Source organism: Lissotriton helveticus, chromosome 5_1, assembly GCF_964261635.1.
Source record: "Lissotriton helveticus chromosome 5_1, aLisHel1.1, whole genome shotgun sequence".
NCBI classification, from domain to species: Eukaryota; Metazoa; Chordata; class Amphibia; order Caudata; family Salamandridae; genus Lissotriton; species Lissotriton helveticus.
In genome coordinates this window covers 229,176,393-229,194,322 of record NC_136065.1, presented here as the reverse complement: position 1 = coordinate 229,194,322, position 17,930 = coordinate 229,176,393, and the positions used below count along the sequence as shown (strand labels likewise).

The 17,930-nt window shown below is 44.2% G+C and overlaps 1 protein-coding gene across 3 annotated transcripts in view; it reads left to right on the top strand.

The window, feature by feature from the left end:
* The window catches only part of RABL6 (RAB, member RAS oncogene family like 6), a 418,930-nt gene that overhangs the window by 246,783 nt on the left and 154,217 nt on the right, over positions 1-17,930 (top strand). For all 3 annotated transcript variants that reach the window (XM_078642071.1, XM_078642072.1, XM_078642073.1), the window contains exon 8: positions 16,882-16,985. In XM_078642071.1, the coding sequence (XP_078498197.1) occupies positions 16,882-16,985 (104 nt within the window). The remainder of the gene's footprint in view (positions 1-16,881; positions 16,986-17,930) is intronic.

Genomic DNA, 17,930 nt, shown 5'->3' with positions numbered 1-17,930 from the left:
AAAAAAAAAAAAAAAAGAATGGATCCAACATCAAAATCAGCTGAGAGTTGGGATGATCTAGTGTTTCTAAAAGACCAGGTTCAGAAAGAGATACAATGGTGGAACCACAAAACACGAACAGTGGGGAAACCATTCAAACTCCCTCTGTGACCATCACAGCAGAAGCATCCCACATGGGATGGGGAGCATATATGGGCAAGCTGAACATCAGAAGTATCTGGAACCCCAAACAAGCACTAAACTAAAGTACATAAATGTGCTGGAGCTAAAAACGTATTTTTCCTGGCATTGAAGCCTTCCAGAAACATGTGACAGGAAGGATGTCTTGATTCAAACAGACAACACAACAACAATGCACTACTTGAACAAAGAAGGCGGGAAAAAATCATACCCGTTATCTAACCTGGCTCGGATGAAATGAAAATGGGCAATAGCAAACAAAGTAGCAATGCACTTACCAGGAAAATAAAAAACACTGAAGAAGACAGGCTAAGCAGTAAGGCAAACATCACTCACGAATGGAAAGTAAAGCAAGAAGTGTTAAGACACATCTTCCAGATCAGCAGAACCTCAAAAGTAGACCTATTTACAACAAACAGGAACAGGAAATGCCTAAAACTGTGCATCTAGGATCCAGTAGCTGGGGGAATGCCCTATCGATAAATTGGTCAGGGAGATTTGCTTATGCCTTTCCACTGATTCTTATGATACCGAAGCTAATCCAAAAGTGTGGACATAAACACATCAACTGGATCTTGATGGCCTCTCAATGGGCTCGACGAATGTGGTTCTCAGACCTCATTGAAATATCTCAAGTAGAGTGCATGCCACTCCCAGCACATCGAGACCTGTTAATGATATAAGAGGGACAAGTGTGGTACCCGGAACCAAATACCCTCAGCCTGGCAGCATGGCTCCTGAAGACTTAGAATTTGGACACCTCAAGTTGCCAAGAAGGACGATGAAGACCTTAAAGGATGCAAGGCGACCAACAACATGAAAATGTTATATCATCAAATGGAAGATTTTTCAACTATGGTGTATAGACCTGGGAAACACCGAGACTGGACACAAGAAACCAGACATTAGAAACCTGGCCCGTCTACTAGACAAACAATACTCGTTTGCCTCTAACAAAGTGTCCACTTCGCAGCCATAGTAGCATACACAAGAGGCACACTGGGTAGAAGTTTCTTGACCACACCAGGGGTGAAACTCTTTTTTAATAGGGGTGAATAAAATAGCACCCCCTGAAAAGTGTACCAATGCCTTCATGGAACTTGAATGTAGTGCTCATGCAGCTGATGACGTCACTCTTCGAGCAAATGCAGAACTCACAACTGAGATTTCTAACCCTCAAAACTGCCTTTCTCTTCGCTATCACCTCACTATGGAGAGTAAGTGAAGTAGAAGCACTTGCCTCTCCAGAACCATACCTAAGGATGTATAGGGACAAGGTGGTCATGCGAACAAACCCAAGATTCGTCCCAAAAAATCCATGTTAAGCAAGCAATCCACCTACCAGCTTTTTTCCCCCAGAAACGCAAGCGCAGAGAGCGTTGCACATGCTGGATGTACAAAGGGCAATTGTACTATTTGGAGGAAAAAAAGACATCTGAAAAGGAGAACAGTTCTTTGTTTCCTTCACCCTTTTGGTCTTGACGCCTTAGTAGAGCTCTGGAATCAAGGAATAAGGAATTCCCAGGTAATCCTCAAGTCCTTTGTACTGTGGATGAAGATGGGTACTTTCAAAGCAGCCAATTATACCTCTGCTCACTACCTCTCACCATCTTCTCCAGGGAAGCACTTGATTTTCAGTTAGATTAGAAACTATTCAACTTTGATAGAGGCATCAATGTTGTTCCCGTTGTATGTTTCACCCAGCCTTTTGTTGTTTGAACATCCAGTCATCAGATGTTTTTCTACACGGTTTGATATATTTTTACTTTGAAGAAGGAAATCCGAGGGTATCATCTCACTGGAAGTTACTTAAAAGAATGGAGAAATGTCTAGAATACTGAATAGTGCAAGAAGATGACATGGAAGCTAGTTTCTAAATCAAAAATGTTGTATTTTCTTACATCTTGCAGTGTAAAGGACTTCTTGCAATTGGGAATTTTGACTGTCCTTTTCTAGGATCCCTATAAATCTGGCTTCCTAGAGGCGCCATATTGAAGCACTACATGCACAGCAACATCATATAGGTATCTGTTTTAACACAGTGAGCTCATTGATGAGCAAAGCTAGTTTGGTTATGTTTGGCACTTTGCCAACTGTTTAGGTTTTTGTGGTAGGTTTATTTGTTAATTTTTTAGTATGCTATGTATGTTGTGGTTAGACATTCCTTCACATATTACTTTAATATATCTCCACAGCTACCTTCCTTTTAAAAGTATGTTAACATGCCTTGAAAATAAAACAACTTTTCTTTGGCATAAATAAAATACAAATAATTATTCAGCATTGACCTGCTCCACGTACAGAAAGTACCTCTCATTGTTTTCTTTTTGCCTGAGTTATATAGCGTCCTTTACCAAGATTTTCAAAGTTTGCGAAGTTAGAAGACCTTTCTCTTTGGTATCACCAAATCTTCAAACAAAGTTCATGTAGGCTGTACTTTGTAGAGGCACTAATGTTGTAGATCTTCAGGTTTTACACTTCTTTTTGCAAAACCACATAGTATAGCCATACCCCAGTCTCTTAGTTTTCCAGTTAGTATCTGTGTATGAAACTCCGTTTATTGGGCCTGCTGTATCTATTATCTTCCTTCTTCCTTGTTTAGTCCTCAGTGTATTGATTTTCTCTGTTGTTTATCGGATGCCAACAGTTTAACCTAAAGTAATTTGCAGATGTCATTGAACAAAGATCACTCCGATATTTATAAATAAATGAATGCTAATTTTTTAAAGGAGCAAACGTAATCCCAGAAAATAGCAGCAAAAGACCTTCACTTTCGCAAAGTATATGGTCTTGCCGTGATCCACCCTACGGCGTCAGTGCCCTGGAACTTGTATCTAGTGCATAGGTCCATTTGTGCTGTGAGTAAAGGTTCAATCCCCCCGTTCCCCTTTCTGCTGTCTGCTCATGTTCTGTGAGACCGTGTTGAGTTTCCGGCCCTGCTTATGCATTTTTAATCTACTGAGGTAGGTCTGAAACTCAAACCCTATCTAATGGGAAGTAACTCTCAGTGACTGTGCATAGATTAACCATCTCATCATTTATTCATTAGAACATGAGCTGCACCACATCTGATGAACAATCACTCCTGACCTCCATGGCTGGTTACTAACAACAAGGAAATCCATAGATATTCTTTCTACCAGCAATTACTATTGCTTTGAAATGTGCTGCAATTTTTTTTCACAACGTGGTTTGCATACATTGTCCTCACAAAGTTAAGAAATCACATGTGCATCTTCAATAAAAGAAAATCTTCGACCTACCAAAATATGAAAATCCTTTTAGTTGATTGCTTTTTGCAGTTGTGTACAGTATCCCACCAAAGCATGTTAAAATAATTTCAAATTAGATATTAAAGTGGGGTTACTGAATGAAACACGCCTTTGCTGCTGCGGGAAAACTTGGTGCCAGTACAATCAGTTGGGTAACAGGGAAATGTGTTTCATTCGGCTTAGTCTCTTCAGAATTGAATCTGATGCTTTCTAAAGTCACTAGGCTCCTTGTTCGCAGTACTGCTGGTAGACAAATTTGAGGACAAACACAGTAATCCAAATGGTGAGCAGTGCAGATGCTACTATTACTAGCTCATGAAGAGTTGATGGTGTTATTGGTCAGCATGCAGGGCACAGGATGGTTAAAAAGTGGCATAATTCGATAACATTAAAGTTGAACAGTTAGCAAGGATACAGCAGTAACTTTTTGGGGTTTTCATCATGAACAACAAATTAAAGCTCACCTTTGAATATACTTATGTTGTTCTAAGTGTGTGTTATTATTGTAAATCGTACATGGTGCAGTGTGTCATCGCTATACATCCACATTTAGAGAACATCTTGGCATACTAATGTTATGAAACTCTGGTTACAATGATCCAGCCATTCAAGTGAAAGATCCGTCAGAGCCTCCACCCCTAGAACCTAAGCTTTTCCTGTTTTCACGTATGGGACAAAATCTTATTGTTTCACTGAAGTAAATACCCCTTAATAGCAATGTCACAGTGATATGGTCACCTTCGTAAGCAGGAGAAAAAACGTTGAGACTTGAGGTATTGTATTTTTCATAAATATTCGCAGGAGCACTAAGCATCTCAGCAAAAGAGAACAGTGAAAGATATCATAAACCACAAAGCTGTGTTAGAATTAACATTATTGTAACGTAAAGGAAGCATTGGCTAGGAGACTTATGGCTAAACCTAAAGCTGTTTACTTTCCGTGTGGCTGTTACTATTTGGAAAACTTTATTTTAAAGGAACGATGATGAAAGAGCTTGGCAAATTTTGACTATGTTCTTTAAGATAGTAGCATAACCCAGTAGCACCATCCAAGACTCGTTGCCAGTAGCAATGATAAGCACGTGGTTTGCTTCATCACTGGGGCACTGTGGACATCCATGTGATTTGAACTAAACCCCCGATTCAGCGTTGGTATTAAGTTCAGTACATATTAACTTGTTGCACTGGACATGAATTGTTCATCTGTCGACGGAGAAGGGGATTGAGTCCACAAGAAGAATGCGCTCTTTCTATCTAATGGTGCAGCAATCAAGAAACATACATTCGCCCTCCTGTTTAATCTATTCCAGAAGAGTAGGGAGATGTCACTTGGGAAAGTGAGGTGGCTGGATTAGCAGTTCAATGTCTCACAGATAAAATATGCTAATTTATAGTTGTCTTTATGTTTTAATACCGTGCCAGTTTACCGTGTGTGTCTCTTCATATCTAACTAGGTGAAATTATGTATTGATTTTTATGTTATATGGCATGTTTGACGGTGCTTGCTAAGCCAATAAAATTAACTTGACTCAACTCTTTAAGTAGGTATCTGTTGCACAATTCCTACTTCTTTCTAGTTCAAAACAGCAGAAACGACCGTGAAATCATGGCTTCGTAGTCAGACTTAATGTTTCTTCTTGTATATCAATCTAGACTCTTTTTTTAATTTTTATTATAATTTTATTAGTGGTTTACTGTGATGAGACTGACCTTTTTCTATGACTATATTACTCCAGCTTTTTAAAATCTGCACAGGCTTTCTTTAACTTAATACAAATGTCATTGCCTGTGATCTGCAGTGCTGGCTGACAGTCAGATTGCATGGACTCAACATCATCTCCTAAGCTGATGACACCCAGCTCATCCTCTCCCTTACCGCGGCCCATCCACCACCAGAGCCAACTGCCACAGATGGATGCATGATAAATGTCGCTGACTGAATGAAGGACAACTGCCTCAAACTCCTCCCGCCCTAACAGGCCATGCCCACAACCTCGCCATCACCTGGACGGCAAGCTATCTATGAAGAAACAAGTCAGTACAGTCTCATCTGCCTGCTTCCACACCCTTCGCATGCTCCGCAAGATCTTCATGCAACTCCCAGTCAGCACCAGAAAGACTGTCACACAAGCCCTTATCACCAGCTAACTGGAATACAGAAACGCACTCTACGTAGGAATCACTGCACGTCTCCTGAAGAGATTCCAGACAATACAAAACTCAGCCACAAGACTCACCTCGATCTCCCCAGAAGGACCCACATCACACCTCACCTCAATGAACTACACTCGCTCCTAATCCAGAAGAGATGTCAGTTCAAGATGCTGACCCACGCTTACAAAGCCCTGTGCAACGAAGGACCAGCATACTTTAACAAACTCCTCACCTTCCACCAACCGACCAGACGCCTTCGATCTGCTTCCCTCTCAGACACCCCACGCATCCTCTGAACCAACAGCAGAGGACGCTCCTTATCGTACCTGGCAGCCAAGGCTTGGAAGAGCCTTCACCTGCACGCCAGAACCGCACTATTGCTCCAACAGTTCAGGAGAGAACTCAAGACCTGCATGTTCGAATGAACAACCCACCATGCAGCACCCAACATCTGCAGTGCCTCAAAACCCTGATGATTTGCTGCACTTTACTAAATGTTGAGTGATTGATAACATGTTATTTGGCTTTTTAATAGCGCTTGGATAGTCAATAAAATTAACTGGACTCTCGACATTGAAGGTACCCATTGCTCACTTTCCCACTATCTTTTTCAAAACAATTAAAATTACAGTGAAATCATGGCTTTGTAGGCAGACTTGCGGTTTCTTATTGTATATTAGTCAAGACACTTTTTTGATTAGTGATTTATATAGTGCTGAGGCTGGTCTTTGGTTTTGAGTACATTGCTCCAGCTTTCTAAAATCTGCACTGGCTTTCTTTAGCTAAATATGGTGTGCTGTATTTCTTATTCTCTGCTAGTATCTTGATACTGTAGTATTTGAGCGGATTTCACATTGAGCATTACTGCCCTCAAACCGATGATCCTGTCTTCCTTCTTTTTTCAAGGATTTATCATCCTCCTGGGTGCAGGGTGGACTTCAGTGAGGTACCTAATTACTCCTTTGTAACCCACAACCACCCTTAACTGATCTGGGTATTGTTTGTTGGCTTGGACCTCACGGACAACAATGTTCTTCTTAAGATGCTACAGGTCTCTCCTCCTGGTAGCAACGGCAGGTTTTGGCATTGGGTAAAAAAGTAGTGTTCTGGTACAGCGCAACATTTTATTGCCTTTCTCTTTATCGTGTTCTGCTTTAACTCATTATTTAAAGTCAATGACAATTCCTTGGCCATTCACAACACAACTTTTCCAAGTCATGGCTAGTGGTAGTACTTTAGTCACATTGTCAGATTGATTTTATTTATTTATGGAGTTTTATATAGCACAAACATGTCTTATCTAGGTATCAGAGTGCTGTACAAATAGCAAAATAAGTTAAGACACAGAGAACATATGCAATAAAGCAATAGAAATGCAGTTCGTGGTATGTTGTATAAATAGCAAATCGGTTGTAACTGCAAAAGAACAAAAGAAACAGGCATGAAAACAAAATATATGCAGTAAAAACACGCAAAGTTGAGTACTCAGGGTGCAGAAATGTATATAGGCAAAATTGTTCAAACTTCAAGAGATAAGGATTACTGCTAAAGTTATCTATTCAGCTACAACAATTGTAATTCTTTTTTGAAGGAGGTAGTAGAAGGATTAGATCTAGTTTCAGGAGAAACTTAGACGACCAGCCATCCACTCGGATGGCATTTTTTGCCCTTGGTAGATTTAGGGACAGACGTGGTCTGGGCAGATCCCGTTAATGAGATTGTTAAGGGTGCTATTTCCAGATTATTTGGCTGAGGCTGCAATGGTCAATGAATTCTGGATCTGTTCAGGAAAGCTCCTGCTCCCTCTGGGCCACACTCCAAGGGGGGTGCGTTAATGCAGACGTTGTGAACCCTGACACCGGCACCTCCTGATGCCGTTTCCCTCATAACCTCTGACCCCACTACAAACAAGCATTTACAATGCAATGGTCTCGTCTTTGTTAAAGTTCGAGCTATTGGCATTGCAATTGTCATTTTTTTCATTTATTGCTTTTTCTTTTTAAACCGATAAATATATGGTATTGTCATTTACAATGGCAATAGGTAAACATTAGAGAGTAGTAGAGAGTATTAGCAGTGATTAATAGTTAGTAGAGAGTGACTAGTTGATTGATAGGGTAGGAGTGAGTTGTAGGCAATAGTAGTCGAGCGGGCTCAGGCAGTCTAGCGGCCCAGTCATGGTCGGGTGCCTAACTTCCAGATACTTAATGAAAATATTAAACGTGGTCCAAATCCCACCGTGGAGAGATGAGGGGAAGCTTCCTCTGCACCAACACTACTGTCAAATGCACAAATCCAAAAGTTGAAGTCTACCGGTCAGACGGTGCTTGGTTAAAGAGACCAGCGACTGCCATATTGTTAGAATGCTAGAAGCGTGCAGGAAATAGGCACAACAAAGGCACCATGTTGGAAAGGAAATGATGCCGTAATTCTGTCGAACACTATCTGGCAGGCCCTTATTGCCCAATTCATATGGGACTGCATGCAAAGCACAAAGTTTCAAACAAACTCAAGCATTGCTAATAAAGTACATGTACCCCACCTACGATCTAAATGACAACAAATAGGGAGGCACCGTGGAGAACAGAGACTCTGGCCTGGTTTGCATGCATAGTGAACGTATATTAGTCCTACTCAAATGGCTCTGCTGGGGCAGAGACCAGAATAATCATTGGAATCGTCATACGAAAAAAGAACATGTAATTGTTGTTTTACATTGTACAGATTGCAAATACTAAACACGATGCACACCTTTCCTGGACCACCATATTGGTATTATCTTTACCACACGCCAAGAGGCCGGGGGCGCCGCGCTCTTCCGGCAGCCTCATCTCCCTCACACCGGCTGCGCACGGCGAACAGAAGCCCATGCGGAGCGCGGCCAACCCCTGGTGCTGAGCGGGCTCAGACAGTCTAGCGGCCCGGTCATGGTCGGGTGCCTAACAAAGCTGTTGCCCAGGCCCGGTAGTCACAGCGGCCGACATTATGCTTTTGCCCAGGCCGTATTTCTTTCTATCGAAGCCCCATCCTTTTCAGACTGGGGCGTGTTTTTCTTTCTCCCCTCTTCTCCATTGGCTGGAATGTAAACAACGGGCGTGTTTTTGACTGTTGTTCACCATTCCAGCCAATGGAGAAGAGGGTAGAACAAAACTAAAAAACACACCCCCCAATCCGAAAAGGACCGGGCTTAGATGGAGAGAATGACGTAACTGAGACCTCTTCTCCAATAGCTGCCCGCCGTTTAGGTGGCCAGCTAATGGAGAAGACAGATGCGGGGTTTACCCTCGCTACTCAGAGTAATTAAGTCTCGCAAGCGAGACTGCGTATGTGCGCAGCCTACGCTAGCCGAGACCTAAAAAAGAAGTTGCAGCCTGCCAACGTGCTGTCCCCCTTTCTTTCTGGAACGCCTTCAGCACTGATGCAGATGTTTTTGAAGAAGACAACTAAGCCACTACTCTCAGAACTGTCAACGTGAGAAGACATCCGTGGGAAGAGGGCAAAGGTTCATGTGTACTTGATGTTCCCATGTCAAAGTATCTTCATCATGGTCAGACCTGCCAGGAAGAAGAAGATTTTCCATGTCCACTTCAGTGCTCTTGCAATGTCGAACAAATATTATGAATGTACAGATGATGATGATTCGGAGGCTGATAACCTCCTTCACAATTACAGTACTGATGCTGGCCTGTTTTGGATTTGCAAAATGTAAGTGGCTAGACACTTCACCAGAAGGGGTTCATAATTTATCCTTCTGGCCCTTCTTCAGAGGAAGTTTCCTCATTTGCGACTGTGGTCCGAAAGTCTGAATCCTTGCAAGTGATGTTGCCCATTGTGGAGGAGAAGTCTAGCTTTTTTGACTCGGATCTTGCAGCCCTCCTCCTCATTGACTGAACTCTGGCTTCCTTTCAATAAGGCCTTCCTTGATCCTACCATAGCTGTATTGAAGAAACCCTCTTCAGATCCAGCATTCCAGATGAAGAAAGCCAGATGGCATAGCCTGCTCCATATGACACCCACTTTTATCACTCTTCACTGGAAAGTCTGGTTGTTCAGGCACTCGTCTTTAAGCAGAATTAGAACAATTTACCCACAGAATCTCCAATAGAGAGTCAACGAAAAATCTAATACCACTTGCCTCCCGGGCCGATATCTTCATGCCCTATTGTAGTTGGCCAACTTATAGTGGCCAGCGAGCGGGAAGACATCTGTAAGTCGATTCTGGCCTAGTTAGTGATGGTTTTGATGTATCCAAGTTTAGCCTTGGTGCTATGGACCCTGTACCTCTCTCCATGAGTATAGCGGTCATGATGTGCCGACATGCTTGGATGCATGTCTCTGGCTTCTTTGAAAATATCCTAGCCATAGCCATGGACGTGCCCCTTGAAGGAGGGGCAGCCTGTAATGGACAAAGCTGACTTCTCCCAGGAGAATTCCAAGAACAATAGAGCGTCAGCTGGCACACTGAGCGCGCCCCTATGTGGCAGTTCCACCAAGTGGCTCGTCCAGGGCAGTACCTTCCTGCCAGAGACATCGGCTTCCCACTGTTAAGTTGACAATATGAGAGCCTGAAAATGGATTTCAGAAGCATGCAGCTCTCCCAGTGGTCAGTGTGCAATTGGGAAGTAAGCACTTTTAGAGCTGTGCACCAAACATGACTCGCAACAATATAATAATCACATTCCTACCTAGAATACAATATTAGTTAAATTATCTTTTCTGTCCGATGTCACTCCAGCTACTTGGTTTCACCGCCAATCCTTAACACATCAGTCTCTTCTTCATATCTGATATCCACCTTTCGCAGCTTGATGCCTTGTTTTAATGCCTTTTAGTACCATGGGGTGAGCGATTAGGTGAAGGTAGTTACTTGACTTCAAGGCTTTTTCATTTCTGTAGCTTACCAATTGAAAATGTTTTAGTCAAACTCAACTCCATTTTCAGTGTTGTATTGTAGTGCTGTTTGTTGAAATACCACTAGATAAATCCTATGCCTCATTTTGAAACAGGTCAAGTATGCATCTGATTGTATATACAGAAGAGGCCTGATACCACATTTTCCAAAGTTAGAGCACGACAGGATTTCTTTTGTCTGTTTAGCACATTGTAAAGAGGTGACTTTATCACATAGACATATGGCTGTCAGGCCATATCATTATCCCTTTATTGTAGTTATTGTATTCACTTCCATATACTCAAGCTTGGAAAATGTTTGTCTCAGCCTAGACTTCCTTGCATACATTTGTTAAATCAACTCAGGAAACAGTGCTTTAATCTTTCCTTTACATGTGATGCAAACAAGCATCTGTACAGATGAATGTATGTTAATGGTTCCCCACCTCATTGAGGCATGAGGTAACTGTCCGATGGTAGGACCATATCTGGCTCCGCTCTTTAAAATCTTTTCCCAATGGCTAATTCACAGGGATACCTGGATCACTGTGTTGGAAGGTCCACACTCTATATGATTGTCCTTATGAAACATTTTGTTCCTGCCATGGACTGCTGTGCAAGGCAGAGTGGTCTGTGGCCTGAAAAACCCTTCAGTTGCTACAATGGGCAGGAAGAAAAACTGCCTGTGTCTCAGGACCCCTTTTTTTCTTCTTATCAGTATTGCAAAAATAAAATTCCCAAATTAGGGTATGTTACTGAAATACAAAAGAACAATGTCAAGCAGCTGCAATGACATTGCTGCAAGACTGGCATTACATTTTTGGAAGAAGTGCTGCCTCTGTGTTGTTGGTAGTACTTTCAGCAAAATCATCCTCATTCCACCTGTAAGTGTCTTTTTATTCGGCAGGAGATCTTGTTTCCAGCAGGCAGAGGTGGAACCTCCACCGCCCTAGTGGATTTGTAGACCACCTGATGAACGTTTAATGACCCCCATAGTGTAGTAAGAGCATATGCAGGTTCAGTGGGCGAGTAAGTGATGACGAGAGGGCATGTTTTTGTACGTGGTCACTCACATTTTTTCGAATATGTAGGAAATCTGTTTAGTTTGGTTTACTATGATTTTTATTGGATCTGTGTTTTTTATCACCATTAGACACATCAGACCTTTGTTGCCCCACCATTTGGGCTGGCCATTGAGTAGATACCAAAGCCAGGAGAATATCCTCTCCCAGGATCCATTATTGAGAGCAAGGGGCTCAGGTCCTGCCACTGGTCAATGAAGAGAAACATTAACCCCCTGAGAATGTTTGGGGGGAGATATAATGTCCTTGTCACATCACCTGCATATAGACAGTCTGCGGATATGTGACTTTGGGGGAAACACCAAAACAGCAAACCACACAAGATGATGGATGGAATGTTGCACAATGGCAAAACATTCACCCCCAGTCACAGATCTGGGTTTAATCCATTGTTATTTTGCTCACCAAGCCACCCCAGTTCAGACATGGCCATATGCAAATCAGTCTTGACCCTGTGCCTCATGGGAACAGTCCAGCCCGAACTGCCTAGCCAGGTCTTCTCTGGACTGGAATCAAGCATCCTAGGACCAGTTTCTGGCTATCAGCCGTCATCAGCCAGGATAGCTTGACTCCAGTGGCGTAGTGAGCACGGGCCCACGTCTGGGCATACCCTTCCCACATAGGGTGAACAGCAAAACACACAAGATGATGGACGGAATGTTGCACAATGGCAAAACATTCACCCCCAGTCACAGATTTGGGTTTAATCCATCGTTATTTCGCTCACCAAGCCACCCCAGTTCAGAAAACTGGGGGAAACACTGACACACTCTAGGTGGGGCTCTTTGCCTTGTGGTGATTTTTCCGCCCTCTCCCCTCTTATCTGCACTTGTTTCTTTTCGGGGATGTCCCTTCTGCCACAGTTTCTTTTTTAGATCAAAGCCTACTAGACAGCACATCTGTCTGGTTGCTAAGGATTTCTTGGGGACATTCTGAAAGCTGACCTGAGAATGCATTCCACCCATGCTTACCATTGGCTTTGTGGTTTGTAACTCACATTTGCTTGCTTTCAATTTTCTGGCTTTATTTGTTTTAGGATGTCCAGAATGTGGTAGTCACTCCTGTGGAGCCTAGTCTGTTTACTCTATGCTTTCACAAGCGTTTGCTTTCTGTAAACGGACCTTAAAATGTTGTTCTTATCTGGTCACATTTCCTGTGCATTCACAAACAGAGGTCAAATGTCAGACTTGGTCTTCTCAAGGTAGGTTGATGTCTACTTTTCTTTCTCTGACTTCAAAGTGAGAGAATGTATCTGATAGTCTGGGGTGTGAAAGGAACGGCTAGTTCTTGGCATGTGTAACTCAGATACTCATGCTGTGCGTACTTCTGCCATCTAGTGTTGGGCCCGGACGTTGTTCAACTTGTTTAAATGTCTGTAAATGAACTGTACAAACATTTCAAAATATATCAGAATTAGGAAATTGTGCTGGAAATGAATATTTTAATACAATCAAAACAAATCAATACACTAGGGGATGCCATTTGCACACATTGTTTGTGCACTGTATAGTTTTATCACTGAAGCTATATGTCAGTGCAAATATACCAATCATTTCAATTGAAAATGTGTTGTTTGTAATGGCAGTGCACTACCACACCATGCATACTCCTCTTTACAACACACTACTTCACTAAGTGCTGTTGTAGGCCCTTCCTCTCTGCGCCACTTTACGCCACTCCATTCCATGCCGCTCTACTCCACTCTGTCACACTACCACACTTCACTCTACGACACTCCACAGCACTCTATGCCAACCCACTGTCTTCCATTCTTTGCCACCCCACTCTATGCCACTCAACACTATGACACTCTACAACAAAAGTGGTCGTGTGGACCTACCTTGCAGCTTGTAGAGTCCACTCTAACAGCCCGGCACGGTCTTCCCTACAACCTGTGAGGCCGCCAAAGACATCTGATGGACCTAGTGTACTTAATTTCTATGGTACGATGTTCTGCCACCCTCTGGGACTTTAATTTAGTCTTTCTAAATGCTAAAACTCAAACCTTTCACACCAATGGCATCTAGCAAAGTAAGGGTTCTTTCATGGAAAACAGCTTTTTCTAGTGGCCGTGTTACTGGCCAGGCTCAAAAGCGAGCTTGGCTCTTTGCACCTCAGAGCGGATCATAAACAGAGTGGTTCTCTGGACTTGCTGCTCTTTTATTCTGAACCTGTTGTCTGGGTTTCAGTGGAACAAAGACAGGATCTTTCTGATGTTCGTTGGCTTGGCAGTTCGGGCTGGACTGTTCCCATGAGAAACAGGGCCAAGACTGATTTGCATTTGGATGGGTCCGAACAGGGGTGGCAAAGTGAGCTAAAGATTGATGATGGATTTAACCCAGATCTGTGCCTGGGGGTGAGTATCTGAAAAGTTTCAGAACTCCCTCCATCCTCTCCTTGTGTTTGCTTTGTTCATTCTCATGGCTCATTGGCTAAGTAGACCTGTTTGTACTGCACGTTTATCTGGCTTGGGGGGATAGACTTTAGGTCTTCGGACCTCTGTCTTTTGGTGACTGTGATGGTGGTTTAGCAGCTGCTACATTACCAGTAGGATATGATCCTGTGTTGCCCATGTTCACAGTGCACGGTCCCAGCCTCCATCGGTGTCGGGAAACTCTCAGCAAATCGCCTCATGCCAATTCTGCAGCCATATTTGTGCTAGCCATTTGGGCCAGTCCATAGGTATCTTGCGCCACTGCGTTTCAGAGGTTTCCTAGTGGAAGGATGCAGATTTTCACCAGGAAGCGGTTGCCTGCAGCTTTTTCCAATGGGCCTTAGGCGCCCAATGCCGTTTTCCTTTTCCTCCTTCCTTCTCTTTTTTCATTTCAACTGCGTTGGAATCTATTCTACCCACAAACTCATGGTAAAGAGTCCGAGTGTAAGAGTGGAGTGAGGTTTCCCTTCACGGTAAGTAGTTGTCTCCCAATGGTGGGAGAGGTGCTGGACTCCAGCTTAATGCTGCAGTCAGAATACATGTTATAATACCTTGCAGAATGATGGGAAAAGACTGAGGCGGTTTTTAGAAGTCATAAAGTGGATACTGGGAAGAACTTATTTTAGTCTGAGGTTATGCATGGGGGATCCAGGAGCAATTTACTGCCTGGTAGGTAAGAGATAGTCCAGGCTGGAGGTGAGATTGCACGAGTTTAAAGGAGAAGATGTCTGCCATTAGCAAATAAGTGATGAAGGAAGACCGAGCACAAGATCATTGTGGGAAGCGGTGCACATGGTGGCCTGGACGTGGCTGCGACTGAGCTGGGAGTTTGGTCACTGGTAGGATGTTGGTAAAGGCTGAGATGCACCAGGAGGCAGAAAAGGAGAGGTTAGAGACCGAGATGGGAGAGGTAACCATATTGAGGGCTGTACCAGTGATTCCTATGGAAGGAAGTATAGCTAGCATGGGGCAATTGTCAGCTGTGTCACATGCAGAGGAAAGGTCAATTGGAGGTGGCAGGCTCTGGAAAGTAGTGGGTTCAGTAGGTCATAGAGGGTGAAATAGTGTCACTTGGTTGAACACCAAAGGCCTTAATCCGAGTGAGGGGGATAAGATCCTCCATTGGCACATAGCAGATATTACCTCTGCCATATTACAGGTGCTAAAGCCTATACCGCATCTGTAATCCGCCAAACGGTACATCCGCATCCATATGTAACAGAGTATCCTATCCGCCATGTTTAAATGAGGTCTTAATTGTCAGAACGTTTTGTAGAGGATTGGGACTTCATATACAGGAGCATAGTTAGAAATAGAAGAGCATTCAGTCATTGATTTAAGCAATGGCGTTAGCACAGCACTTTTGAATCATTGCAAGTAAATGCCTGAAGGAAAAAAAGAGTGATTTGAAGAGTTTATTGCTCTTTCTCCTATACACCTTCATCAGACCACACTTTGGGGCTGATTACGATGTCGGACGGAGTTTCCTCCACCTGACATAGTCTTGGTCATGGGACCGACCGACACCCAGTAGGTGGTCCCGACCGGCGCATTAGGATGCAACTGAACACTGTTCGGTCGCATTCCTATATTTTACACGGGGAGCATATATTCCGGTCGTAAATCGGCCGGAATGCTGCTCCCATTGTAAAAAGGGAGGTGCAGTTCATCCCTGCTCCCCGTGGCAAGCACGCAGCTAAAGGCCGTGCACCAAAGGAGGCCCTGCTGTCGAGTTCCGACAGCCTTGCTATGTCGGCAAGGCTGCTGGAACCCGACTTCGTAATCCCAAGGGGCGGGAAGAGCTGCCCGTGAGATTACTGGCTGCATTCTAACTGCCGGACGACCTCTCCGAGCCCGTCGAAAGCCAGCCTGAATGACTGTTCGGATTCCTTTCCACCCGCCTCCATTGTAACGAGGCCATCAGAAAGGAATCAGACTGGCATATTATGATGCGATTGGAAAGGATCCGACTGATGGTCGGAGCCTTTTCTGACCGCATCGTAATTGGCCCTTGGTCTCTTTCTTGGTACATTTTAGCTTGACCAGAGCCATAGATTTGTTGGACTTCGCTTTTAAGTCTATGTGTGATCTTGGGCAGTAACCAATTTGCAGAAACTGATTAGAACACTGAGGAACATGTTTCATCTAATGTAAATGAATTGCGTTCATCAGGTTGAAGATTCCAATCGGATGCATGCCTTGTGTATTGAACTTCGTATTGGTTGGTTTTTCCATAGATCCCTGTTGCTCTTGAGTTTCTCTTTTTTTTTTTTTAACCTGTACTGCACACCCGAACGCACCTGTTTGCCCCTCCATCCTTCATGTGTCCAAGACACGTGTGGGTCTTTGCCATTTTAGAAAACTTTTTATTTTTCACACGTGGCCCCTTCTATAATACACTCCTGCCGAGAATTTCAAAATGTAGCCGCAGATCTCCATTCCTCAGCTGGGGCGCCTCTTAGTCCTGCCCCAAGAAACAGGCATCTCCTTAGGCCCATCTCTCACTTCTGTTTGTTAATCGGATCTTGCCACCGTGACTGTCAGAAGTATCGATAATGTGAAGTAATCAGTGGACCCTGAAGAGCTATTACTGGTAAGTAATCCAACCCATGTATGTTAAAGTTGGAACTGGAGTCTCAGGCGCGTGGCAGAGGCTTGCAGATGCTTTTGTGCTGCTCCGCGTGTTGTTGTCGTGGGTGACAGTGCCAGGGCAGTGTGATGGATTCCGCGTTGCTAATTAATGCATCAGGCTTGGAGGCGGACGGGTGGGGAAGGGAGCCTGCGCGCGCCCTGTTGTTACCAGATCCCCCGTAGCCTGGCTGCGGGGGCCGCGGGCGATCACTGCACTGAACTGCGCCTTCTCATTCCAGAGGGAGACGTTGCTACGGCAGCTGGAGACGAATCAGCTGGACATCGACGCCACGCTGGAGGAGCTCTCGGTGCAGCAGGAGACCGAGGACCAGAACTACGAACTGTACGTGCCCTCCCTCCCTTCACGCGCGTGTGGCTGTGTGTGCTGCGCAGGCTGTCACTTTACGCAAGCGGTGGGAGCTGGGGTCATGGGTCACGCCTCCAAGGTCATACGGTTCATCACTAGCAGAGGTGTCTGTTCCTAGCAGGGCCCGGGTTCTCTTCTGATGCACTGTGGGAGGGAGGTTTGCTCAGGTCAGAGGTCAGACGGACAGGCCCGCGGCACTGCTGCGCAGGAGTATCAATGTGTGACTAGACCCCTCTCCAATAGCAGTTTGTTTTTGTTTGCATCCATTGCCCTCGAGTCTTGCTTCGTTTTGTGAAGTAACCTTCGTGGCCCTGCAGCACCACAGAGATGTCTGTAGAGGGCTCTTGGGAGGGGGTGAGCAGGGGGCGCGGCCTGGGGTTCAGCTGCACACCTTCACGGCCTGCGTCGCAGGAGTACTTCCCAACTCCCCGCCCCTTCCGGTTTGCAGCTGGTCCTCTCTTGTGTGTGTTGTGTACCCACTTTGATTGTGTTCGTATTTAGGTGTGGCAGAGAGGCCGCTTTAGCTGTTTCGTCAACCTCTTGTTGATCAAAAAAACGTAAAACAAACACATGTAAGAGCTTTCAATCATCTCGACTTAATCCATTGGTCTGTTCACATGTTGTTTTCACCCATCACAGCCTACCGTATTGAGCAGAGGGTCTGCCCACTTCAGCCATTGGTTCTCTTCACCGTGAGTGAATGCATTTCATTCCTGCACTTGTTGCACCACCTTCTAGAAAGTAGTCCACCTTGTCTGGCGCTGGTAGGCTGGTCTGTTTTCTGCTATAGTTTCATATTTTCATCCATTTATTTTAGCGATGTGTCATTTTTTTACCTTTTTGTTTGCAATCATGCGTGCTCTACCTTTAGACAGCAGCGGTTTTTATTTTTTTTAAAATTATTTTTACTCTTTAAATGTC